Source organism: Capra hircus, chromosome 4 (assembly GCF_001704415.2).
Source record: "Capra hircus breed San Clemente chromosome 4, ASM170441v1, whole genome shotgun sequence".
Taxonomy (NCBI): domain Eukaryota; kingdom Metazoa; phylum Chordata; class Mammalia; order Artiodactyla; family Bovidae; genus Capra; species Capra hircus.
In genome coordinates, this window is record NC_030811.1 from 23,174,899 (window position 1) to 23,201,233 (window position 26,335).

Here is a 26,335-nt window from a genome sequence, read left to right on the forward strand (position 1 = left end):
TCTGTTGTTCCATGTTCAATTCTAACTAATGCTTCTTGACCTGCATACAGATTTTTCAGGAGGCAGGTCAGGTGGTCTGGTATTCCCATCTCTTTAACAATTCCCTTTAAGAATTCTCTTTAAGAATTTTCCACATTTGAATGAACAGTATGCCATTCAATAAGCATTAATCACATCAATGAAGGGCATTTTTTAATACCAAAAAGCACAATTCACAAATGAAACTACAACACACGACTATTCACATACCAAAAAACAGCAATCACCATTTTTAAACAAAAACTATAGGTAAGTCAAAGAGACATAGAAGAAAAACACTAAAAATAAAAATGCAGATAGACAACTTAAACATCATAATGAGAATTTCACAAATATACATCAAACTCCTCATCTAATAGAGAAAATGCATCTTCCTCTCAAGTACCCCTGGAATATTTAAAAAAATAACAAACAAAGAAAATGTAAGTCCTATGAAGTAAAAATATTACAAGCAACATTCTCAATTCAACACAACAAAACTAGAAAATATTAAAACACACACACACACAAAAAAGACCCTTTCATCTTTAAAGTTGTTTTACTAAAAACACTTGGATCAAAGGAGAAATAAAAACTGAAATAAGACAATCTTTGTAAATGATATGTATCTATGGGATACATTTGAAGTAGTAATGAGAGAAAAATTTCTATCACTAAATACTTTTATCAGTAAAAAATGAAAGAATTAAAATGCATGATTTCAGTTTCTAGTGCAGGAAAAGGATAAACCAAGTGAAAGGATGAAGGAAAGAATAAAAACATAAAGGAATGAGGTAGAGAACAAAAAAAATGGACCTAATCAAAACATCAAAATTCTTGTTATTTCTTGGGAGAAAAAACGAACACCAAAGACAAACCATTAGCTACTTTGATCAAGAAAAGGGAAACAGCACAATTAGATGACATAAAGGAAACAAAAAATTTTAAAGCAGTAAGAAAATACTTTACAGACGCCTATATAAATGAGTCCAGTTCAGTCACTCAGTCGTGTCCAACTCTTTGCAACCCCATGGACTGCAGCACACCAGGCTTCCCTGTCCATCACCAACTCCTGGAGCTTGCTCAAACTCATCAAGTCAATGATGCCATTATTCTATATACATTATTCTACATAAATAAAATTCAATAAATGAAATCAATAATTGCCTAGGGAGATACAGATTATTAAAACTGACCCCAATAGAAACAGAAAGTTTAAACAGAACAATCTACACTGATGAAACAAAATTATTGAAGAATAAAAAGTATATGTATTAAAACATACCATATCCAAAAGGTTTCACAGAGAAATTCCTAAATCTTCAAACACCAGATACTCCCAGAGCTTCATAGACTTCTCAGAGCATTGAAAAATGAAACAGAATGTCCTAATCCCTTTTATGCAGCAAATTATTACTTTGAAACCAAAATCTAGTATGATTTGGACCACAGGCCACTATTACTCATGAACATGATGCAAAAATCCTAAATAGAATATTAGCAGACAGAATTCAATACTACGTTGAGAAAATAATACAGTATGATCAAGAGCAATGTATTCTAGTAATGAAAAATTGGTTCAATATTAAGAAATCCATTAATGGATATTAATAATTTTAAAAATCCATTAATGGATATTAATAATTAAAAATAAAATTTTAAAATGGATAAAGACAAACAAGTTGGCACTCCATATCCATGAGTTTAACATCCAAATTCAGCCAACTATGGATAGAAAATAAATTCCAGAAAATTCCCATAAGTAAAACTTGAACTTAGATGCATGCTGTCAACTATTTACATAACATTTACACTATATATAGTATAAACGTAACACATATGCACTGGGAAGCCAAAAGATCCCTGTGACTCTCTTTACTGTGGTGGTCTGGAACCAAACCCTCCATATCTCCGAGGTATACCTGTATTTATATTCTGTATCTTTCTCCTGTTGTTTTCATACTTTTACTATGAACATAGTAAAAGGGTATACATGTTGTACATGTGTAAACATAGATTACATGTATTGGGCTTCCCAGGTGACTTGGTGGTAAAGAATCCGCCTACCCACGCAGAAGATGCAGGAGACGTGGGTCCTACCCCTGGTCAGGAAAATCTCCTAGAGAAGGAAATGGCAACATACCCCAGTATTCTTGCTAAAAAGTTCCATGGACAATGGAGCATGGCAGGCTACAGTCCTTGAGGTCGTAAAGAGTCAATTTACAATTTAGCGACTGAGATGGCATTGTTTCTATATATGGATTTGTATGTCTGTTTCTGTCACAGTACCACACTGTTTTGATTACTGTAGCTTTGCAGTATTGTCTGAAGGCTAGGAGGATTATGCCTCCTGCTTTGTTCTTTCTTCTCAGGATTACTTCGGCAATTTTCAGTCCAGTTCAGTTCAGTTGCTCAGTCATGTCGGACCGAGTCTTTGCAACTTTGGGTCTATATGTTTATATATGTGTATATGTTATATATAGTATTTACATAAACTACATTATTTAATACAGTTTATACATTAAAAATTAATATATTTTTAATAAATAAACTTTGGTCTTGCCTCACTTTTCTATTTAGAAACATTTGAACTATTAGTTCTATTCTGTCTCCCTTGTATATATTCCTCAACTCTACTTCTGATCAATCATAGAAATCAAAGATATTTATTAAGAGCAAATGCACGGATACCTCAGAAACAGTTATATTTAAAATACCAAGGGAGATCCTATCGTAAGGACAGAAGTAAAACAAAAGATGTCAAGATTCTGGAGAATCGGATCTTCTCTATTCTGAAAGTGACATTTGAGTTCGAAAAAGAGGAGCTTCATCTCCTTTTATGTTAGCATTCATAGCTCCCAACCCATGTAGAGAATTTTTAAAACATCAAACCCCAAATTCTTGAGATAAGTATCAAGTCTCTGAACAAGGTTTGATGAAATAAAACACACATCAAGAAAACGGCAGCAAAAGAAGAAAAAATAATTTCATTTGTGCTCTCTCTACGTTTTATTGCTTAACCTATGCTGGTACCAGAAAGAAAGGGAGAGAAAAGTCCAGTTTCATTATGGCTATATTCACAGCAATCCCAGCAGGAGTGTGAATAAAATGAATAAAGAAGCCACAAATGAAATGCCTGTGTACCTTGGGAATAATTGCTCAGGCAGAACGTTCCAAAGGCAATTTGCCAAATAAAAAGACATACTGAGACTCCAAAAGCTTAAACCAACGTTTTACTATAATTATTGGCTTTTCTCCATACTTTTTCCATGCTTCTACCTAAGTTATAGTTGAATGACTACATCTAAATTAGACATTAGTTTTCCTGTACATTATAAAATACTATGACTGATGAGAATAATGGGGAAAAAAAATGCTTGCAAAATACATCCTTTACGTATTTAGAGTGAGGACAGCAAGAGACCAGTCTCCAGCAAATACCTTTTTGGTTAAACCTGGACCAATCACTCAGCATCCCTGAATTCAGCTTCCATATTCGTAAAATGACACTTGATTTTTTCATGTTATTTTAAAAATAACACTTGATTAACTAGAGAGTATAAGCAGTTTTTCATATATTGACTAATATAGCTGTCTCTTTATGCAAACTGCCTGCTCATATTTTTGCTTATTTTTCTACTTGCTTATCTTACCGATTTATAGGGATTCTTTATATATTCTTGATATTTTAACATCTGTCAGATAAATGCCCATCTTTCCATGTATATAGACTCTTCTGTGAATTGCCCATTTGCCCAGTTCTTTACTATGCCATTGCTTTTCTTCATGATTACACAGGAAAATTAAGTGAATGCTAATCATTTTTCTCTTTACATGTTGCTTGCTTCTGCCAATCTGTGCCTGGAATTTGCATCTGATAATTAAAGATTTTATTTTTAATTAGATGATACACAGACATAGATAATTCCATACAATTTTATGATAAATATCTGGCAATACACTTAAATATGACATAAATATAATAATCATAATGACAGTAACAGTACCTGCCCCAACTACCCTTAGGACGGCTACATCAGTTGAACGGTGTATAGTATCTTACTAACAGTAACATGTGAACTATGATAGAACACCTCTCACATAAAAGTCACTCACAACTCTATTTCTAAATAAGATATTTGAAAAATGACTCATTCACAAGCCAACAAAATTCTCATTTAATTAATAATAATCTGAAAGTTCTCAGAAATCAGCTGCAACTTTAATTTATGACACCCCAATGGGAGATGAAATTCTACCCAGGGATTCCCTATTGCAACTTCCTCTATAGAAATGTCAGCTCTAATGGATTACACCCTCAATCCTACTATTTCACAAGATGAGAAAGGAGCTTTAAGAGCCTATGTTAAATTCCCTGCTGAAAAAGACTATTACTTTCTAGGCTGACTTGCAGAGCACTTCACAAATAGACTCTCAGGACTTACTGTCCATTATTTAGAGCAAGACAAAATTTCTGTCCTTTATTATAGTATATTTCATCAGCCCCACACTTTTATATGTACTTATTAAAAATATTTTATGTAGTTCTCTACATAATCTACATTTTTCTCATTTATACAATCCCCTTTAATAATGTGACCCAAATTAATATCATCCTAAAAACGAGAACTTCAAAGACTTCACACATCATTTCAAGAAAGTCAAATTTTTATATATTGGCTCTTAAAAATAACTTAGGTCAGAAAATAAGTACTTGCAGACTGTGATAAGTAGAATGGGCCCTGAAAGATTGTTGTTGTTTAGTCACTAATCATGTCTGACACTTTTGCAACCCCATGGACTGTAGCCCACCAGGGTCCTCTGTCCATTGGACTTCCCAGATAAGAATACTGGCTCTAGAAGGTTGTCATTTCCTTCTTCAGGGAATCTACCTGACTCAGGGATCGGAGCCCCATCTCCTGCACGGGCAGGCGAACTCTGTACCACTGAGCCACCACCAGGGAAGCCCATGAAAGATATTCATGAACTAATCCCCAGAATCTGTGAATCTGTTACTTTACATAACAAAGGAGACTCTGCGTGTGATTGAGGTTAAGGATACTGAGACAGAGAAAAGATCCTGGGTTATCGGGTGGGAATCAATTTAATCACATGGTCCCTCAAGAGAGGAAGAAGGAAGCAGAAGAGTGGGTCAGAGAGATATAAGGTGAGAAGAATGTGACCCACTGTCCCTCACTGTGCAGATGGAGAAAGGGAGCCTGCCACAAGTCAAGGAAAGCAAGAGCCTCTAAGAGCACGTAAAGGCAAGGAAATGGATTCTCCTATAGAACTTCTGGTAGGAACACAGCCCTGTCCCCAACCTTCCTTTTAGCCCAATGAGACCCATACTGGACTTTTAACCTACAAAACTGTAGGATGATACATGTTTCCTGTGGTAATCTGTTGCAGCAGTGACAGAAACCTAGTATCTAGTTTATTTGCAGGAAAACTGTGCGTGCTTTGGAACCCAGCTCCTGATATGAAATCATAAGTGCTACTATGTGTCAGCTGTATCAACTTAGATCTATCATTAACCATCCTCAGTTTTGCTTTTCTCACCTGTAAAATGGGTCTAACAGTGCCTCTCTCCTAAGATCATTGAAGGACTTCATGAGTTAATCCACATAAAGCACTTATTTCTACTGTTTCACAGATAAAATGTATACTAAGCACATGTCAACTACTGTTACTACTGACTTTAATCAATAACTATCTTCTTTTTCAGTCACCCCCAGAAAAATCAAGAGATCAATCTTCCAAACAGAAAAGGAAATGAGCCCTTCTAAGAAGACAGTTTTGCGGCCAGATCTACAAGCGTCTTCATAATAGTCCCAAGCTCCACTAATCTATCACCCAGTTCTTCCAGAGTCATTCCCAAAAATGAAGGGACAGATGGCTGGAGTCAAAGTGTCACTATGAGCTCCACTCAGTGATAAAGGCTAACTGCGGGGCCTGACAGAGAAAGCGCACAGAGAGGAAAAGCTGTCTCATTAAAAGTAATAGATGTCGCAGAATTAGCTTCCACTGAAATTTGCCATCACTGGCCTTTTCTCAGCTTATTTGGTATTTATGTTTTTCATTTTCAAAACGCCTGCCCCATCATCTCTTCATGAACAATTAAAATTTTTATTTCACTTGGCCACTGACTCAGCAATATTTACCTAAATTGATATAACCAGGCTAAGCGGCAATTCACATTATAAAGACACAAAGATCTAACAATCGGTAATTTCCACAAAAGGCAGAGGTAAAATATAAATCAAGAGTATAAATGTGTTTTCTGTATCATAATTCCAACTCTACAACAGCTCAAAGCAGTGTCAAAACTCACAGAACAGTGATACAGCAAAGAAAGAGGGAGAAAACAAAACCTTTTATCGAGGAAGAAGTTTGAATACACAGCTTTGTCGTAATATGTGTATGGGTTTTAAAAAATGAGTAAAATTTACTATAAAACAATTCCTTACAGCAGAAATTAGGACAACAATATAAATCAACTATAACTCAATAAAAAACTAAAATCAACCCACCTTAAAAAAGCAATTCTTATACTTTTCCTACAGTAAAAGCAATAAACTTCAAGATTCCAAGCTTAAATAATCCTAAAATTTAATTATATTTTATAAAGTAATTAAATATGCTTCAGCAATAGTATATTGTTAGGCTCTCAAAATAAACACTTTCAGTTAGTTGCACAAAATGCACTGACTAAGCTCAAAAATTATTTTCCCCCCTTTTCATCATTTCAAACTCTATAGGACTACAGAACCAGTAAGAAGTATGTTTTATCTGAAAAGTCAATAATAATAATATTGTTATTCCTTTAAAAGACATTATTATTTCTTTAAAAGCATTTGTGAGGAGGTCATACCAAGGCAACTGCAGAAGAGCCCACAAAAAAAAAGAAAAATCCAGTCACCATCTCCCCAACCCAAGGCTGCAATGGCAGGGAAGGTGTCTGCAACAGCCCACAAGCTCTGAGCCCAACTGCGATGAACTGAACCCTATGACGGGGCAGGGCTGAGCCACTCCAGAAGACTTCCCTTAAACTTTGCTTCCATAATCAAAAATACAACTTCCCTCCCCAACTTTCAGTTCAGTCGCTCAGTCATGTCCGACTCTTTGCAAACCCATGAATCGCAGCACGCCAGGCCTCCCTGTCCATCACCAACTCCAGGAGTTCACTCAGACTCACATCCATCAAGTCAGTGATGCCATCCAGCCATCTCATATCCTCTGTCGTCCCCTTCTCCTCCTGCCCCCAATCCCTCCCAGCTTCAGAGTCTTTTCCAGTGAGTCAACTCTTCGCATGAGGTGACCAAAGTACTGGAGTTTCAGTTTCCCCAACTTTAAATATCAGCAAAAATGGCTCTCCTTTGTCTCATTCAGTACCATACTAGGTAGGTCAAGAAGAAACAAGATTAGTTTATGGATATGTCCTCAGAGTGCACTGAGCGTGTCCACACATGCACACACAGGTAGACATGGAGAGGCCACTTGGAAAACACAAGGAATGTAGCTCTAGAGCAGAGGTCACACATGCAAAAGCTCCCATGGCCCAGACAAGGAATGTGCTATGTGCAGCAGCTGGGTACAAGCTAATAGGCTCAACAGACGTTACAGCAAAACACACACACACACCACACACACACACACACACGCTAATAGGCTCAACAGACGTTACAGCAAAACACACACACCCAACAGACGTTACAGCAAAACACACACACACACACACACACACACACACACACACACACACACCCCTCACCCCCCCATCCAAAGCATTCAACTTCAAAGAAAACCAGCAGTGCTGCTCAAATGGAATGCCCACCCTGGCCCCGGCCCAGGAACTGCAGCCCATTTCAAAGCAGTTGAGTGGCTGAAGAATTAAACACTTACCACTGGAGCTTCCAGGAGTAGAATACTGAGAGGTATCAAGGAATTTCCGAGGTGTAGGAAGGTTTGTGACATCAAGCAGAGGGACAGGAGAAGCGTCCTTCACCAGGGAGCTGAAGGGGAAGAACAGCAGTAGTTAACCACTCACCACTTTCTCCAGAATCTACTTACATCCCAGGACATGCCCATCTTTTATTCCTTTCTTTCTCTCATGAACCCTCTTGACACTCTGATTTCAAGCATTCCCCCAGCCTATTTCATAAAGCAGTGACTGTCACAGACAAGTGAATAAAGATGCATTTTAAGGATTCCAAATATTTACATTTTTATCTTTTTAGTTCAATACTAGGTTAAGAAAATTAGTGGATATTCTGATGATCTACATGACCACCTTATAACCAAATTATACCATGCAACTTCAGTACCTCTTTGTTTCTGTATTAAACTTATCAGCCAAGGAAGAGCAAATAACACCTTATTGTGATAAATGAATGAAAGTTTAAATAGTTAAGTCCAGTGTAACTCGTGTTTTTCAAGCTGGAATCTTTATTTGTTTAAGATACACTGGAATTCACTACGTTTAGTTTCCTTTAAAAAAAAAAGTTCATAAATTTCATCAAGCTGAGAATCACACCTATGAAAGATGATTTAAGAAATCTCAAATAGGTTAATTCAGCATTTGATTGCCCATTTCCCCTTTTCCAAAAAGGTCCAGCAACTCATCTTATTAACTTTAGCGTCTCCATATAAACAGAATTATTTTAAGTGACACAAAGACTATAAAAAACAAATTTTCAAGATAAGTCCCATTTATAGACATCTGTTAAGTACAAGAATGTAGGCAGTGCCAAGACAAAAACACCAGTTGAAGAAACTGAATCATCTAATCACTCTGCATTTCCAACAGAAAAGCTTCTCTAACTCATGTTTCAAGGACAGACAGGTCAAAGCCATAGCTCTCGGCAGCCAGTCCCAGTAACATCACCAGTCACAGTGGCCATGGAAGTGATTCTCAAATGAACTGGGAAGGGAGAGCAGGCAGTGGTGAGCAGGAACAAGACTACACCTTCAAGGAAGCTTCCTCCAAGTGGAGGAAAAAAAAATGTGTGGAAGTCAGAACATCGACGATAGTGACATCCCCACCTGCCTCCCACCACTCCTTAGAAACCAAAGGTATCCAAAGGTATGTGTGTATTCTTAACCCAGGTATGTGTGCATCCTTAAGCAAATTAAAAAATACGTTCTTTCAGAAAACTTTCAGAAACTAACTTTTATTAAAGGGCAAAATTATCCTTTACGGTATTATTTTTATTGAATGTTAACAATGTTGACAGCAAGGAGATCCAACCAGTCCATCCTAAAGGAAATCAGCCCTGAATATTCATTGGAAGGACTGATGCTGAGGCTGAAACTCCAATACTCTGGCCACCTGATGCAAAGAACTGATTCATTTGAAAAGACACTGATGTTGGAAATGATTGAAGGTGGAAGCAGAAGGCGACGACATAGGATGAGATGGTTGGATGGCATCACCGACTCAATGGACATGAGTTTGAGTAAACTCCGGGAGCTGGTGATGGACAGGGAGGCCTGGTGTGCCGCAGTCCATGGGATAGCAAAGAGTCGGACACGACTGAGCGACTGAACTGAACAGTGTTGACAGCCATCTTTTTTGGCCAGGAGGGTAACTATGACTGTCATTAACTTCTCCCTTTTCACTTAGGACTAGGAACAGGGAATCATTACTCAAACAAGTCTCAGTATCTGCCATGTGCTTGGCACTTCGCTCAGGGCTGAGCATCCAAGAAGTATGACTAAGATATGAGCTAAACCCAACTTCACGCATTTCCAAGTGCTGGAATCACTTGCAGACTAATGCGAAACCGCAAGTGAAGAATAAGACATAAAAGTTACAGAAATAGCATTTACCAGGAATTGAACTGACATAGTTAGCTCCAGTAACTCTTCTCCAATATAAAGCTGTAAGTTCCTATTTGCCTACACTATCTTAAGAAAATCTAAAAGAGCCTTCCAATCCACTGATTTGCTATAATCATCTAATTATAAAACCAATTCAATCACATATTTATCCATTCAGCTTTTGTACACTGACTACTGCTATCTTCTCATTTCTTCTCCTCAGCTACCTCTCTTTTACCTCCATCTTATTCATAACTGGAAAATAGCTCCATGCACCTGCCTAGCCTCTGGACACACATGACCGAAGAAACAGAGGATAACCATTAATGTTAACAGTGCTGTTTCTGAGTAAAACGCAATAAGTATTCTCATAACAGAAGTAGAGGAGCTATTTTTAAAGTGTTGATAAATGAAGGTATCGATTAACAGGAAATTGAGGTACACAGCCAGAATACTGCCTGCCACAGCTGTAAATGAGGCGACAGTTACTACCTGCACAGTCCTATGTATACGTGAGCACGCTACACAGTTCTGTAGGCACAGTCCTATGTATACGCGAGCACGCTACACACTTCTGTAGGCACAGTCCTATGTATACGCGAGCACGCTACACACTTCTGTAGGCACAGTCCTATGTATACGCGAGCACGCTACACACTTCTGTAGGCACAGTCCTATGTATACGCGAGCACGCTACACACTTCTGTAGGCACAGTCCTATGTATACGCGAGCACGCTCCACACTTCTGTAGGCACAGTCCTATGTATACGCGAGCACGCTCCACACTTCTGTAGGCACAGTCCTATGTATACGCGAGCACGCTACACACTTCTGTAGGCACAGTCCTATGTATACGCGAGCACGCTACACACTTCTGTAGGCACAGTCCTATGTATACGCGAGCACGCTCCACTCTTCTGTAGGCAGTCATATGTATATGTGAGCATAATACACACTTCTGTAAATACAGAGGTGCACACAATTCACTTTAGATTAAAACCTACAACTACTTTCTCAGTTTTAACCTAAAAATATATTTCAGTTAAATATAAGGTGATAAACAGCTTGCCATCTTAACTTTGAAAAAACATAACCTGCTGACTTTATTATCAGAGCCAGAAGGGCCCTCTAACTCCATCAATAAACTCTTAGAAAGTCAATTTACTGCAAAACTATTTTCATAGACTCATTTTTCCTTCTAAAATTTTCCCTTGGGCTTCAATTTTCTCCTTTGTGAACATTAACCCAAAGGCAAGTAACTCTAGAAATGACTTTTGGTTTTTCTCTTCTACTTTTATGGAAGGACTTAGTCATAACAGTTCAAAAGAAAGGGGGCACACCCACTCATTTAGTTACTACAGATAGGAAGCTCAACAGAAGGTACCCGCTGTTACATATCACATATCGACCTCTCAGTTTCAATTTCAGAACCGAGAAAAGGCCTGTCTTCATTGTACATCAGAAATAAAATTGAGAAGTATTAGTAGCCTCAAAGGGTTTTCAATCCTTCAGAGGACATATTTTTGAAAACAAAAAAAATAAAATAAAAACTAGATTGTTATTAAAAGCAATAACAAATGTTGGAGAAAATGTGGGGGAAAAGGAACCCTGATATACTGTCAGTGGGAATGCAAATTGGTATAGCCACTACAGAAAACAGTAACGGAGATTCCTGGAAAAATTAAGACTAGAATTACCACATTATTCAGATATTCCACTTCTGAGTTATTTATGTGAAGACTATGAAAACACAAATTCGAAAAGATATGTACATCCTATGTTCATAGCAGCACTATTTACAGTGGACAAGATAAGGAAACAACCTCAGTGCCCATCAACATATAAATGGATAAAGAGAATATATGCATACACACACATACACACGTGTGTGTATACATCTTCTATTGTTGTGTTAATGTATGTATATATGTATACATATTCCTACAATGGAATACTATACAATATAAAAATATGAGATCTTCCTCATTTGCAAAAACATGGGTGGACCTTGAGGGTATTAGGATAAGTGAAAAAAAGTATAAAAGACAAATAACTTTAGGATTTCACTCATATGTAGAATATAAAAATCAAACAAAAATGATCAAACCAAAACAAAACAAATAACATCTGCCCGCAATACATGAGACAGCAGTTTGATCCCTGCGTCAGGAAGATCCCCTGGAGAATGAAATGGCAACCCACTCCAGTATTCTTGCCTGGAGAATCCCGTGGACAGAGGAGCCTGGTGGGCTATAGTCCATGGGTTCGCGGTCAGACACGACTGAACAACTAAACCACCAACCACCACAGAGAACAGAGTAGTGTTACCAGGGAGAAAAGAGGTAGGAGGAGGGCAAAACAGGTAAACCAGGTTAGTTGGAGGGTGATGGATGAAAACTAATTTGTTGGGACTTCCCTGGTGGTCCACTGGTTAAGACTCCACACTTCCAATGCAGCAGACCTGGGTTCAACCCCTGGTCTGCGAACTACATCCCACATGTTGCAACTATGACTTGGTATAGCCAAATAAATAAGAATATTTTTTAAAAGGAAAACTAATTTGTTGGTGATGAGCACACTGAAGTGCATACAGAAGTCAAAATACAACGCTGCAGACAAGAAACATACAATGCATAAACCAATGTTGCCTTAAGTAAAAAATATTAGAATGTCAATGTGAATTGCTTCTAATTAGCATGAATCATCTAAATGGCTGTATTTTCAAAGAAATATTAATAGAAACTACTTTTCTTTTTAAATATCTATGTGGTCTCAAAGTTTAAATCAATTCAGAATCGTTCACAACTGACTTAAAAAAGAGATGATACACATAAATCTTTCTAGAATAAGATAGCACCCATCCTCCCAAAATCAGAAACTGTATATTGTAACTGAGTGCCTTGATATTTAATAACCACATGGTGGCAGCCAGGAAAATTATAAAGCGAAATTAACCACACCAGAAACAACCCACTACCAATATAACCCCTAGGACTTTCTGGCCATTAAATATCCATCCAACTAGGAAGGATCTACTTCAAAATGTGTATCATTTCAGTATCTCAAGCCATGAAGTCTTTTTCTTTTTTTTTTTTAAGAAAGGTTAGCAGTGCTAACAGCTTATTAAATGTTTGCATTTTAATTAGAACTTATCTCTGTTCCTCCATTTAATAATAAATATGTCCACCTATATCCAAAATTCACAGCAGCAGCTCATTTGGTTGATTTTATTGTCAAGCTAAAACTTAACAGAGGTGATCTGAACTCTAAGTTGTAAATCTAATAACTAATATATTCACCCTATAACCCAACAGCTGGTGCAGGACCTGTCAAAGAGCAGGTGCTCGTAAAAGTTGGTTAAATCAAACTCAGCTAAGAATGATCTGTCAAAGATAATGTGCCCTGAGTGAGAAAATGTAACAGAATAATGAATCAGGAATGCCTTGCATGGTAATTCTCTATAGTTCTAAGATCTGCCTGAACATAGAGAAAGAATCATGAATGATTCAGAGGGTAGAGAAGTCAGAAACAGTCATGGTATCAAATGATAACCCAGGAGAGAAGACATGCAATTCAAAATAAAGTGAAGCTAATATCTAAGAAAAGAGGGAGGGAGAAAGCCCTGAAAGATAACAAAACAGACACACATAAAAAGGAAAACAATTTAAAGACAAAATAGGCAGGGAGCAAATAATACAACAGAGTCAAGGACACCCTTTATGCATCCAGGGACAAATATGGTCACTGAAATCCATGGGTCTGAAATGTTCTCCCCAATGAGCTAGAGTGTCCAAGGAAGCAAGATCAAATCAAGTATTAAACCCAGGATGCATGCAAGAAGTAAATGGACTAACCATTTTAAAAATAATACTTTATAAGATGAAATCAGTAAAAAAGTTAAGTATTCTTTTTTTTGAAAATATAAAGAAAATTTAAATAAGCTTCCCTTGTGGCTCAGAAAGTAAAGAATCTGCCTGCAATGCAGAAGACCCAGATTCAAACCCTGGGTTGGGAAGATCCCCTGAAGAACGGAATGGCAACCCACGCCAATACTCTTGCCTGGAGAATCCTATGGACAGAGCAGCCTGGTAGGCTACAGTCCATGGGGTCACAAAGAGTCAGATACGACTGAGCGACTAAGCACACATGCCTTTCAAAACAGTTAACAGAAAGGAGTCTTTCCATCCCTACACACACACACAATCATGTAGACACATAAAAATGTACACACGCTTTTCCAACAGCCTCTGGATCACCCTGTATAGAACATTAAGCCCTAGGTTCTCTGTGCCTTTGTGTGACTTCTTTCATTTTCTCCTACAGTAGAAATCTGTTGCTGGGTGTTTGCTTTTGGATACCAACAACTGGAACAGTCTTTGTATTTGGAGAGACTCTCCATGATATGGGTCAAAGCAGGAAAAAGAGGGCACTTCTTCCTGCTATTCAAGCTGATATGTCTCAGGCTCCAAGAACTGGAAGCTTCCAGACTACGCTTTGAATCTTGAGGAAATAAAGAAAGAGGGAAGCGACATTTAGAGATCATTCACCTTGAAAATTCAGCAACTGTGGGCATGATGTCACAACCCGACCAGACCCTTCCTACGGCTTGCCTGTGATGTACACCCAGCTGCTTCATCTCCCTTGGTCCCTCCAGGGTTTTAGAGCCTGTCTATAGAGACTCACTTTCCTTAGATTCTGTGACCTACTTGATAACTTTCCACTAAATTCCTTTCCTTGTTTATTACCAGGACTGACTCTGCTATTTGCAGTCAAGAATATCGGCTAAAACATCATTCTCTATAATAAAGAATATGTTTTATTTGCTTCTGTCTTTTCTGACTTTTCAATATAAAAATCTTTATATATATCTAGGTTAATAAATACAAAATTAAATGAATTAAACATATTTTCTCTATAATTATTAAAATCCTTCTGATTGATCTTAAGAGTTCAGCATTCCTTTCCATCTCCAGCTTATCTGTATTTCCCAGTCTTTACTAACTTAATATAGGGATATAAATTCTATTTACTGTTACAGAGTATTCCTTAATCACATAGACCTTCTTTTTCAAAAAGAGTTTTCAGCTTATATTTCTGATCAAAGTATTTCAAACTATTACAAAAAATATTTCAGTTGTTTATATGCAAATTTACATACTTAACGCTGTGTAGTCAGTCCTGGCAGCCGTTTCAAACTATCTACAACTTTATTGTTCTCAAGCTGCTAACTTTGGTTCCTATCTTATAGCTCATCTTGGAGCATTTTTCTCAGGAAAAGAATTCCAGGTTTGTATTTTGCATTAATTTATATCTGAGACTGTTGCTGTGTTGTCTATGTACACTTGGCTGGATATAGAGATTTTTGGTCCCAATCCTTTTCCATTCCTTGTAGACTTTGCTCTGCTGTCTTCCAGTGTTTTATGTTAAGCAAATCCTGGTGAGCCCCACTGTTGCTCCTTTCTGTTTATCAGGACTAGTTTCAACTACATATAAACAGAAGACCCAAACAGCCATGACCTGAGAAAATGAAAAGGATTTCCTTCTTGTCATATAAAGACACAAAAAGCCCATTCAGAGGTGTAATGGAGGCTCCATGTCATTAAAGAGTTTAAGACCTGATTTCCATTCTCAGGGTCACCTAGTGTCCAAGACAACAGCCCCAGTCCAAGTCCTTGACAGGAAGTAAAGGAAGGCAGGTAAAGGGTATAAGAGTGAGCAGACCAGCTTTGCTGGCACCTCTGAAGAATGTTCCTGTGAGTCCTGACTCAATATCTTGCAAGTAGAAGTCTCACTAATCACCTTCAGGTACACCGAAGGATGGCAGCAGGATGGAAAATGTAGTCTTTTAGCTGGATATATGGCCACCATGAACAAAACAAGAGTTGCCATTAAAAAAGGAAGGAAAGGGGACTCCCCTGTTGGTACAGTGGATGGGTGTCCACCTGCCAAAGCTGTGGTCCGATCGCTGGTCCAGGAAGATTCCACACGCCACACAGAGCACCTAGGCCCTCAGGCCACAACCCCTGAAGCCTGAGCACCTAGAGCCTGTGCTCCGCGACAAGAGGAGCCAATGCAAGGAGACGCCCGCCCACCGCAACAGAAAGCAGCCCCCGCTCTCCGCAACCGGAGAACACCCGCGCACAGCGACAACCACAGCACGGCCAAAAATAAACGAAGAGTACACGAATAATTAAAGAAAATAAAGGTGAGGATGGGCTGGGTGGGCATATAACTATCTCTGTCAGAGCAGGGAACATAATTTTTCTCCCTGGTGCTTATAGTATTTCTTTGTTAAATTCATAAAAAGCTTTCTGATTCTATCTAAGAGTCAGTTTTTCACTAATTTTACCTTGAATCATTTTGATTTGCAGACTAAGGTCCTTTTTTTCTGTTTCAGTAGGTTTCTTTCTTTACACTGTAAATACTGCCACTATTTCTCTCTGTATTCGTTTGCTAGGGCTGTCACCACGAAGTACCACAGGCTGGCAGCTTCAACAACAGAAATCTGTTTTCTCACCATTCCAGAGGTGAGGAGTCCAAGAACAAGATGTTGGCAGCGGTGGTTTCTCCCGAGGCCTCTCTCCTAGGTTTGTAGATGGCTGTCTTACCACTGAGTCTCCACATGGTCTTCCCTCTTCAGAAGCGTGTGTCCAAATTTCCTCTTCTTATAAGGACACCAGTCATGTTGAATTAGGACCCATGCCAATAATCTCATTTTAACTTAAATGACCTCTTGGAAGACCCTAGCTCCAAATTTAGTCACAGGTTCTGGGAGTTAGGATCTCAACACATGAATTTTAAGGGGACACAATTCAACCTACACCATTATCATTTTAGTGTCATTCTATACAGGGCTTAAAATCACTTCATTGATCACTATTCTCCATCTTTCACATCTACTATCTTTCTTTCATCATTTTATCTTTTCCTGCTTCATGATAAGTTTTCCCTCCATATCACTGATTCAATTCTTCCAGTGCTTTAAAAAAGACTTAATTTCCCTATCAATATTTTCATTTTCCTTACATTTTGTTCCTGCTTGGTTCTTTTTGCATCTCTCTCAATCCCATTCATATCACTCCCCACTATCATTGCATAGAAGCTACATGCTTGCTACATACGGCCACAGAATCTCAGTCATGTTCAATAATAAGCACATTCTGGTGACTGGATGATGACTCAGGCTAGCCAGCTCAGCTGAACTTGGCTCAATTCCACATGACTCCTCCTCCTCCAGGGACCAACACCATCACGCCAGTGACAGAGGCGTGACAGGAAATGCTCCCTGGCACAACACATTTCAGGCCCCTCATGTTACATGCTAACAATCAGCAAAAGCTGGAGCCCAAGAATCAGAAAGACGGAAATACACTTTTCCCACTCAAGTGGAGGGGGAAGGCTGATAATTCTGAGCAATTACGTAATCTACATCATCTTGCATCTTTTGAGAAACCTTCAGCTTAAGTCTCCTAAACATTTCCTATTTAGCTTTATAAATCCTTTCCTTCAAATAAATGCTCTTCCTTGAGACCTCAATGTAATGCTTCTTCCCTTATGCTTATAAGGGAAGGGGCTTTTGTTTTTAATCCTTGCACAGGAACAAATCTATTTAGATCCACTATTTACCACCAGACACTCTGGGAGGAACTTCCTTAGCACTGCTCCCACCCACCACTTGACTCTCAAACAAGGTTGTATTCAGATCCAGTGCTTAGGTTAAGTCTAAAGTACATGCCTATAGCTTAGCTTGTGTGCCTAAGGTTTTCCAGTGCCCATCTGCAGAAAAGAGATGGAAACTCCTCTTTCTCTGTCACAGGCTCTGATTGAACTGAAGCATCACACACAAAGTTGGCAATTTGGGTTTGAACAGGATAGGATTTTACAGACTTCATTCCCAGCACGCACTGCTTCCAGTGTTCCTTTCATCTACAGCCCGATGAAAAAGTGCCAACAGTACAGAGCGTTCAACTCAACTGCCCTCTGAAGAATCTTACTTCTTCAGTTAGTTTAGGGCTATTTTAAACGATGTTGGGAGGACATACGCCGTGCACAGCTATCTGACACACATTAGTAACACCAATGTCCTACCATCTTACCATCTGGTCTTATTCCCTACCAGGTCTCCCCTAATTTAATAAATGTTCTGAGTCCACCCAGGGCCTCATCACAGGACTGAGCTACACCCAGACCAAGGATAAAACAAGTGTTCTCACTCAACCTCGCCTGAACTGCCCCGGAAAGAGGATTATACACAACTCTAAGTAACAATCTCCTAACTTCAGTTCATATGCCTACATTTCTTAATTAGGACTGCACTATCATTTTAAGGGTTTTTCTCTTCCTTCTGAGATATACCAGTCTCTCTGATCGAGGACATTAAAAGCCCACAGTAAATGTTTCCTATATATCTTTACATAAAAGGACCACAAGAAATGTGAAGTGAGGGGATGAACAAACACTCAATGTCAGCCTTTCAGAACAGGGAGCGTTTGTTATTACAAAACCATCTTACATTTTCAGAGACAGTATGTTAAAAAGACAAGTAAAATAAACTACAACCATATTCTAGAAAACAAATAATATCCCGTAAAGCTTTATACCGCCACAAGACGCTGTGACAAAGAGCCTCTTTGACTAACCTCATCCTCCCTTTTTCCTTGTTCTGCTGCACAACTCGGCTAGTGGATTTGATGTACAGGTGCCGATGCAGCTCGTCTATGAGAACCAAGTGGAGGTTCATCTTCTTGCTGTGCAGCTCCAGCCTGAGGTCACTCAGTCCTTCCACCTGGAGCAGTGGGCCCTCCAAAGATTCGACTGCGGACACCTGGAGAGGGAGAAGAAAACGATTCAGACAACAAAATCGCCCCACAATATTATAAATATGAAAGACTACTGGCTTAGCTGGTAAAGAATCCGCCTGCAATGTGGGAGACCTGGGTTCGATCCCTGGGTTGGGAAGATCCCCTGGAGAAGGGAAAGGCTACCTGCTCCGGTATTCTGGCCTGGAGAATTCCATGGAATGTATAGTCCACGGGGTCACAAAGAGTCGGACACGACTGAGCGACTTTCACTTTCATCTTTTCAAAGATACTGTCAAAAGAGTTTGTGAGAACCTCATCAGCACACAGGAGACGTTGAGTATAATGTGGACAGGCCTGGCTCTGCTCTTGAAGGGTTTAACAGATATTGCTGAAGAAAACAATCACGATAAACATGAAAGCACCTCAAGCACCTCAACGCTGTGTGTGCTATTTACTATTCCCACACACATTGCCTATCAATGGACACAAACAAATGACTTCCCAATAATCGTTTTTATATCCTTACAAGAAGTCCATGTACTAATAATTTAGACCAACTTTTAGTCAAACTTATCTTTTAAGATTAAGACTCAGTAAAAGCACACTATATCAATTTCTTTAAATAATTTGCAGGGCCAGTATGAGTCAGAGCTTGGTTAGCCTAAGTCTACACACATCTTTACACATGGTCAAGTCTCTCTGGCTCTTTCTCATATTCACATACACTCAGAGGGAAAGGCAGTTCTACGTGAAAGCTACAAGCAAACAGTAGCAGTTCTCACCTCTCCTTGGACTGACTCAGTTTGATAGAAGAAATGGGATTTGAAAGGTGAACAGAAGATAAACTATGAAGAGGGAGATTCTCTTGGTGTAAAGTGCAATTTGGAAGATTTTAAGACAAAAAGCACTGAATGTATAAAAATGGTGCAGCAATGCCTACAACAAATGGAGAAGATGAGGGACTCAGGGAATTTGGAAAACAAAGCGCTAAGTGCAAAGGAGGGGAAAAAAAAAGTATGTATTATATAATCTCATTTATCCATATATAAAAATTTTATTTCTGTCTTTTTATATGTATAGGAAAAGAGAAACACCAAGACTAACAATAATAATGATACTATTAGTAGTAGTAATAACAAAAATAGAGAAGAGATGACTACAAGTGAACTCAGGAAAAAGAGCCCTACCAAGCTCCCTCAAGGAATTAATGTTCAATGACTATTCCCTGATTCGGTTATACATCTAAATAGTCCTCAGTCACACAGATAAAGGCAATAACCAGTACCACTCTGCATGTGCGTGCTCAGTCGTTCAGTCAAGTCCAACTCTTTGCAATCCCAAGGACTGTAGCCTGCCAGGCTCCTCTGTCTATGGGATCTACCAGGCAAGAATACTGGCGCAGGTTGGTATTTCCTTCTCCAGAGGATCTTCCCCACCCAGGGATGGAACCCACGTCTCCTGCATCTCCTGCACTGGCAAGTGATTCTTTTTACCACTGAGCCACCTGGGGAACCCAAGCAAGGGCACTACTTCAGGGTAATTGTAATTATGGATATAAACATGCACCTTAAAAATCATGCATTTACACAAAAGCAATCAAAAGACAGTAGAAGTCATAAAACATCAGTGATCAAAAATGTTGATCACTGATCTATCCTAACACACGCAGTAATTTAGGGGAGTAGGGAGAGCGAATATAGAAAACTCTGTGGCTGCCAAATACAAACCAGCCTAAGATAGGGAGGAAAAGGCAATGGCCTAGCCATAAATACATCACTTGTTTTGTGATGTGCTATAATCAAATGTCACTAGCAAATAAGTTTCCATAAGTTAACCAAGACAGAATCAAGGAATGAAAGAGTGACAAGCCCTGGGCCAGCTCTGCCCTCTGAAGCCTGCCACTTCCTGTTCACGCTGACTTGCAACAGCCGCCGCTATGAGAGACCCTGGGCCTGGTGCAAGCTGCAGGCAATTCCAGATGGAAAGACTGCCTGCCTCACGAAATGACCAAAGTGTCCCCAAGGAGGAAAAACAACAACAAATTCATTTATACTTATGCTCTAAAATGGATTTTTAACTCGGGTCTCTAGCAGAGAAAAGAGGATGCATTAACCTTTAGTGACATCAAGATCCAGAAAATGAAAAATAATTTGGTAAACCACTGGCCCATCATGTAGCCTTATCCCTCAAGGTAATTAAATCCAGCTGAGATATTTAAGCTTAAAAACCACCCACTGCACAGCCATACTCAATTTGCTTGTAAGAATCTGCATGAAGATTTTTTTTTTAACCCAAACAGCTCATGTTCCAAGTATAAAACTATATGACAATGTTAACTTTCAAAGCCACTTAATTTTTCTTAAATATAGCTAAAGCACTTAGCACAGTGCCTGACCTATACTGAGTGCTCACTCAAATTATTTTTAATAGAACCTATTTACCACATGGATAAAGCAACCTCAGAGGGTGTTTCTAACATGTTTTAATGCAGCCTTTGCCATAAAGTGCTGTTTCCATCATGGAACTATTATTAACCATGCAGACTACAAATTTTCTGAATATGTTTTCTTGACCCAAAATACAAGTACAATTAACATACAATCAAGAATAGTCTCAGAACTTCCAAGATTTGAAAACCTTACCATGAATAACCTCTATTTCTGTACGAAGACACAGTGCTTTATTTTCTGGCCTTCACAAATGAAAAGTCTATTTATAAAGCTATAATTATGGAAGCTAAGCAAAGCCACTGTCTTCCCCGACTCTAACCTTCCTAAGTGGTACTCAAAACAATTTGAAGAAAACAGTTGTAAGCATATATATTTGATCTCTAGAACATCAGTTTTGAAACCTGACATTTATCTTCTGTGGTTTTAAGTAACTTTTACCATAAAGCTTACGCATAAGGGGAACTTTGTTGGCAGCAGTGAATCCAACCACCACTTTTAATGCTGTTATACCGAGGGGTCGGATTCTTAGGTATTTCCTAACATTCAGCTTTTACTAGAAGAGAAATCCTTAAATATCCACCTAAAGGGCTTTCTCAAAGTGGCTCAGTGGTAAAGAATCCACCTGCCAATGCAGACACTGCAGGTTTGATCCCTGAGTCAGGAAGATCCCCTGGAGGAAGAAATGGCAATCCACTCCAGTATTTTTGCCTGGGAAATCACATGGACAGAGAAGCCTGAAGGGCTACAGTCTATGGGGTCACAAAGAGTTGGACATGACTGAGCAACACACACAGTTAGAAATGTGTGTAAACTACTGATGAAAAAATATCACTAAAGGATTTTTTTTCATGTATAGGAAGTGGTCATTTTATAAATTATTTCACGTTTTCTAAATTTAGTGATCACAGAGCACTTTTTAAACAACAGGTTAATGAAACATCAACAGAAATTCAGGAGATGCAGATGAATTAAAGTGGACACCGAGAAATAATCAAAATTGGATTCAAAAGTGTGGCATACAAAACTGAATAATGTCACAAATATATATTAGAATTCTAGGACAAGACTCAGCAGGTGAAAAGTAAAACAGACAACATACAGTGGAATAGTTCACTGGAAAATGTCTATTTATCTCACAGATATAATACCATGAATTTATGTACCAAATGGTCTCTACCATGACCTCTCAGATATGTCACACTATGTCTTAAAAGACAAATTACTAAATAATGAACCAACCAGATGTATTTGGAAGCTTTCTTACACATATTTTCAAAAATAAATCAGTATGGGGAAGGCATAGGGAAGAGTTAGATAACAGGGAATTTTTTTCAGAGAACACCTATAATAATAAAATAAGAACATTCATGTTCTAACTCACCAGAGTTAGAAACTACTCATACAGATAAATCTGTTCTGTAGTTGAAAAGAAATATTTCTTTCAGGACTGTGAACATAAGCAAACATCTACAAAATGTTTTAACACATGATATACAACAGGGCAGTGTGTTTCACTAATAAGAACTTATCCATTTAGACCAATGAGGACCTAACGTATAGCACATGAACTCTGCTCCATGTTACGCAGCAACCTGGACAGGAGAGGAGTTTAGGGGAAAATGGATACATGTTTAAACATGGCTGAGCCCGTTCACTATTCATCTGAAACTATCATAACACTGTTGATCAGCTATACCCCAATATAAAATTAAAAGCTGAAGGGAAAAAAAAATCCATTTAGGAAAATAAGTTCTGAAAAAATATTTCCATAATTCAAGAAATAGGTCAAAGGTACAGTTAAACTTGGAGAAGGAAAAGGCAACCCACTCCAGTATTCTTGCCTGGAGAATTCCATGGACAGGGGAGCCTGGCGGTTTGCAGCCCATGGGGTCACAAAGAGTCAGACACAACTGAGTGACTAACACAACAACAGATAAACTGTACACAATCGAGAACTGTCTGGTGTTTTCCAAAAAAAATTTGCTTTGAGTTGAGAGGTGAATCCAAAACAAAGGAAATCTTCGTAATGAGAACTACAGTGCCCTTTAATTTTCCTTCCCAGATAACTATTTCTCAATTGCATTTTAGTTTAAATTAGAAATAAGTATTTCATGGTTAAGTGCTTTCTACTAGCCTGACTCAAGCTTACTAGGTAAAAAGATCTAGTTTTGTGCTTAACATGAACCAATGGAAATGTCTTTGAGGAACACCAGAGTTGGCCATTCTCAAACATCTGCTTCACTGAAAAAAGTGCTGAGAAAGAAACCACTGATATTTATGTTTCTGGTTGGGGGAAGTGAGATACACAAAGATGAATGACAATAGCAACTTTCTAAACAGAACTAAGGTTCAAGCCAAACAACAAAAGCAAACAACCAACAACAACAAAAAGAAAAGCCTTTTAAATAAGCCAAAAAATCCAACCTGGTAACTAAACCATCTGCTAGCTAATAAAAATGCTTATTTTGACAACAGTGTTCCCTAAGAGAGACAAATGTGTTGCCACTGTCGAGTGCAAAAGAAGTATTTCCTTCAGGACTCTGACAATTACATGGTTCCAAAATGTTCTATCACTTTCCAATAGGTCAGTAAGTCTCCCTTTTGGAAGCATTTTTCTAGTGAATCTAACCATTCTGAAAATGTTACTGTGGCCCAACTTACAGATGTAATAGTAAGATATAAAATTAGACTATTCCAGAGAATTGATTTTGTCCCTTCCCACAAGTATATAAGATACAAGTCTAAACAGTCTCAACTAAATAACACCAAAAATCTCTGGCTATGAACAAAAGAAATATGCCTTGGGACCTAAGATTTACTCAGTACCCAGGTCACCAGTCTGCACCACTGGCCCCTGAACTGTGGGAAGGCAAACTGGTGTCTTCAAGCCCTGTTCCTCAAGAGTCCTCCACCCTGAATTCCCCATGGGCTCATGGGATCCCAGATGGACGCAAGAAGTCTCAGTCTGAATGAAATATGTTTCACATCCACCTCAACACAAGCAGAGATGTTTCTCAACATTCATTTACCAAAATCCCATTTAGCTATACCATATTTCCCAAAGCAGAGATTTTATCAGACAGAAACTGGTAAAAGAAACCAAGCACACATTAAATAAATAAATAAAAATCACCATGACTTCATGTCTTAGTTTGAAATTTGAACCATATGAAACTACTGTTTTTACCAGTCAAAAATGATCAAATATTGGCTGTTTCATATGGTTCAATCTAATAGATTAAGGAGCCGGTCTGAAAGCCTCGATGCACCCAGGAAAGCACTGAACTGTTTGTAGAATGTTGCAGTCCTTATAGTCCTAATAGATATTTAGCCGCATAGAGGAACTAGGGACAAGTTTACTTGCAAAATATAGTATCATATTATACCTATGGGACAGAAAACAGAGAAGTATGTGATCCCAAAGGATTTTGTTCACAAAAATCTTACCTGTTAAATAAAAACGATAATAGGATTTACACTTTTTAGGTATAAATGTCATCTGCTCATTTGTGTTTAAAGCACAACACCAACCACCACACAGGGCCTAAGGAGAGGATGGCTCAGACTTGCTTCCCAGGTGGCACTAGTGGTAAAGAATCCGCTCGCCAATGCAGATGTAAGAAGTGCATGTTTGGTCCCTGGGTCTGGAAGATCCCCTGGAGAGGGAAATGGCTACCCTCTCAGTATTCCTGCCTGGAGAATCCCATAGACAGAGGCGCCTGGTGAGCTGCAGTCCAGGGGTCGCAAAGTGTCGGTCATGACTGAAGCGACTGAACACTTAGCAGGCTCTGCACACAAAAGTAGAGGACATACAAGGGAGAATAAATGGCTCAGGTTGTTGTGGTGGTTTCAGGAGGTCTTAGGAATTCAGCGGAAAACCAGAATCCCTGATCCCAGCTTCACTGGAGACTACGGAGAGGGGTTCAGCTCCCTAGGGTTCAGTCTGGCCTCGACTGAAGGCTAGGGCTAACTGGCAGTTTGGTACTTAAGATGGACTTCCCAAGAAAGCTGCAAAGGGCATGGCCGAGTGCCTGGAGCAAGAACACACGTTTTCTCCCCACTAACTCCCCTGCTTATAGCCAATCAACAACGATCAAATCAGGCCACCGAAAAAGCCCATTCTTAAAGTCAGCCCGCTAACATATTAATAATATTGATCAGCCCCATGCAAGTGCCCCTTCTTTCCCCTCAGGAAACTCAGTACCTATAACGCACACTCAGCAGGCTCTCACCACTTTGACCAGGGTGCTGGCTACTTCCGCTCTCCCTTCATTACTGCCAGGGCTATTGCATGTTTTTATTTAATAAACTTTCATCAGTTCAAATGAAGGGTTGTTATTAGCTGAGCTAACAGCCAAATGATAATGCTCCAGAGAAATATCAGTGCTTGTCAGCGCATTAACAAAGAGAGGACAAGGGCTGAGGTCAACCACGTGTCAATGTAAATGAGGCCGTATTAGGTACTAAAGGCTTAACGCAATAGACTGCTGGGGAGATAATGGAATTTACAGGATAAAGCAAATGAGATGAAGTTATTGATAAGTGAAGAAGGGAGGAGGACCTATAAAATCAAAGAAAAGGCCTTCTTCTTGTGAATTTCTCCTGTAAAGAATCTTCAAATAGACCTTAGAAAACAAAATTCAAAAGAGATCAAATGTACCTTCCAGCTTCATGAAAGAGCTCATCCTATCTGCTGTTTTTCAGTAACTAAGTTGTCCAATTCTTTGTGGACCCATAGTCTACAGCATGCCAAGCTTCCCTGTCCTTCACTATTTCCCAGAGCTTGCTCAAATTCATGTCCACTGAGCTGGTGATGCTGTCTAACCATCTCATCCTCTACCACCCTCTTCTCCTCTGGCCTTCCATCTTTCCCAGCATGAGGGTCTTTTCCAGTGAGTCGGCTCTTCACATCAGGTGGCCAAAGTGCTGGAGCTTCAGCATCAGTCCTTCCAATGAATATTCAGGGTTGATTTCCTTTAGGATGGACTGGTTTGATCTCTTTGCAGTCTAAGGGACTCTCAACAGTCTTCTCAAGCACCACAACTCAAAAGCATTAATTCTTCGGCACTCAGCTTTCTTTATGGTCCAACTCTCACATCCATACGTGACTACTGGAAAACCATAGCTTTGACTGGACAGTCCTTTGACAGGAAAGGGATGACTCTGCTTTTTAATATGCTCTCTAGGTTTGTCATAGCTTTCCTTCCAAAGACCAAGCATCTTTTCATCTCATGGCTGCAGTCACC

General features: G+C 39.0%; 1 protein-coding gene across 1 annotated transcript in view; it reads right to left on the reverse strand.

Annotated features, from left to right (window-relative positions):
* Nucleotides 1-26,335, reverse strand: part of EXOC4 (exocyst complex component 4) — an 816,876-nt gene that overhangs the window by 743,605 nt on the left and 46,936 nt on the right. The window contains exons 4-5 of the mRNA XM_018046915.1: nt 18,478-18,662; nt 7,921-8,030 (exon numbers count right to left, since the gene is read on the reverse strand). Coding sequence (XP_017902404.1) covers nt 7,921-8,030; nt 18,478-18,662 — 295 coding nt within the window. The remainder of the gene's footprint in view (nt 1-7,920; nt 8,031-18,477; nt 18,663-26,335) is intronic.